Genomic DNA, 2,500 nt, shown 5'->3' on the forward strand with positions numbered 1-2,500 from the left:
CACACCACACTGCACCACACTGCACCATTCCACACCACACCAAATCACACTATACCACACCTCACCACACCACAATGCATCACACCACACCACACCACACCACATAAAACTACACCACATTCCACCACACTGCACTACACCCGTCACATCACACTACACCACACCACACTTCACCACACCACACCACACTACACCACACCACACCACACTGCACAACATCACACCACACCACACTTTGCTGCACAATACCGCACCACACTGAGACGTCTCCGCCAGTTTTTCTCACTTCACCAGTTGCTAACACTGTACAAGGGCCTTATCCGTTCATGTATGGAGGATGCTTCACATGGCTGGGGTGGGGGGGGGGTTCCACTCACACCGCTCTTTTAGGCAGGGTGGAATGAAAAGCTTTTCGTCTCATCAGCTCCTTTCCTTTAACTGACTCTCTTCACCTTATTTCTCATCACCGCAATGTTGCATCTCTAGCTATCTTCTACCGCTATTTTCATGTTAACTGCTCTTCTGATTTTGCTAACTGCATTCCTCTCCTTCTCCCACGGTCTCACTTTACAAGACTTTCTTCTTTCTCTCACCCCTATTCTTTTCACCCCTCTAATGAAAGAGTTAAATTCTCAATCATTCATCCCTTTCTCTGGTAAACTCTGGAAATCCCTGCCTGCTTCTGTATTTCCACTTTCCTATGACTTAAATTCCTTCAAGAGGGAAATTTAAGACACTTATCCTTCAATTTTTTGACTGACCCTTCGGACCCTATTCGGGGACCGGTATCTCAGTGCTTTTTTTTTATTGATTTGTGCTGCCCTTGACCGGTGTCCCTTCTATATAATAAATAAATAAATGAATAAATGAATAAATAAATAAATAACACCACATCACCAAACACTACACCACACACTAGTCAGCCAACAGCAATGTATAAGATTACACAGGCCAACAAGCACATAACACTGCACACCACACACCAGCCAGTCACCCAATAGCAGTGTATAGGATTACACAAGCCAAGTACATTACACAACACACCACACCGCACACCAGCCAGTCAGCCAGCCAACAATAGTGTTTGGGATTACACAGGCCAACAAGCACACCACACACCACATCAACAACCAGCTATAGTATATGGGATTACACAGTCTAGCAAGCACAACACACACCACATTGTCGTGGTCCGAGATATTGCATGGATCTGGTACATAGAGGCTACTGTAAAACTCACAAATATTTTCATATCTTAATTAATAAATACTAATTATTTATATCTCTTACAAATCAAAATTTCTCACTCACATTTATCTTCAATTCGTTTAAAGTTACTTGGTATCACTTTATATCTCTTCAACATATTCAGTGATAACCGCATTCCTCGTGCACGAACAGAGGCAATATTAATTTCATAAACACAACTAATATTCAATCGGAACAATTAATGTTAAGTTAGAAAAACACACATGATATCTCCCTTCTCCGACCATCCTGGTGAACTAGCCTTCAACTTTGCTATCCTCCAAAACTTAGAACAATTGGTCCAACACCCTACTCATATTCCTGACCGTCTTGGAGATATGCCCAACATACTTGACCTTTTTCTTTCCTCTAATCCTTCTGCTTATGCTGTTAATCCCTCTTCTCCATTGGGATCCTCCGATCACAATCTCATATCTTATTCCTATCGCTCCAGTCCCTCTGAAAAAATATTTTGCTGATTTTCCATGGAATGACTGCTGCTTCCGTGACAGACACCCGTCTCTCTGTGCCGAGCGCATAACAGAGGTGATAGTGTCTGGCATGGAAGCGTATATTCCTCACTCTTTTTCTTGACCTAAACCTTCCAAACCTTGGTTTAACACAGCCTGTTCTCGTGCTGTACATGATAGAGAGGTGGCCCGCAAAAGGAACTTAAGCCATCCATCACCAGAATCTCGTGCACTTGATATTTCTGCCTGGATCCATGCCAAGTCTGTTCTCCAACTAGTCAAAAACTCCTTCAATAATGTCAAGATCTTTCAAGATCTAACTCCCATCGTGACTACTGGCACCTAGCCAAAAACATCTCCAATAACTTTGATTTTTCTTCTTTCTCCCCTTCTTTCAACCAGATTGCACCACTACTGCCACATCTAACTCTAAAGCTGAAGTCTTCGCTCATACCTTTGCTAAAGACTCTACCATGGATGATTCAGGGCGTGTTCCTCCCTCTCCTCCACCCTCTGACTACTTCATGATAACTATTAAAATTCTTTGCAATGGTGTTTTCTATGCCCTCACTAGCCTAAAACTCGAATGCATATGGATCTATTGGGGTACCTCCTAGTTTTCTCCGAAATTGAGAATACATGCTTTTACTTTGCCTAGTCAAACTCTTTTAACTCTGTCAATTTCTACCTTTCCTTCTTATATATATATATATATATATATATATATATATATATATATATATATATATATATATATATATATATATATATATATATATATA

General features: G+C 41.1%; 1 protein-coding gene across 1 annotated transcript in view; it reads right to left on the reverse strand.

Moving 5' to 3' along the window:
- Positions 1 to 120, reverse strand: part of LOC135095049 (uncharacterized) — a 610-nt gene extending 490 nt beyond the window's left edge. The window contains exon 1 of the mRNA XM_063995688.1: positions 1 to 120. This exon is cut by the window's left edge and continues 25 nt beyond it. Within this exon, the coding sequence (XP_063851758.1) occupies positions 1 to 120 (120 nt within the window).
- Positions 121 to 2,500: the final 2,380 nt, after the last annotated feature.

The sequence above is a fragment of the Scylla paramamosain genome, chromosome 47 (genome assembly GCF_035594125.1).
Source record: "Scylla paramamosain isolate STU-SP2022 chromosome 47, ASM3559412v1, whole genome shotgun sequence".
Lineage (NCBI taxonomy): Eukaryota > Metazoa > Arthropoda > Malacostraca > Decapoda > Portunidae > Scylla > Scylla paramamosain.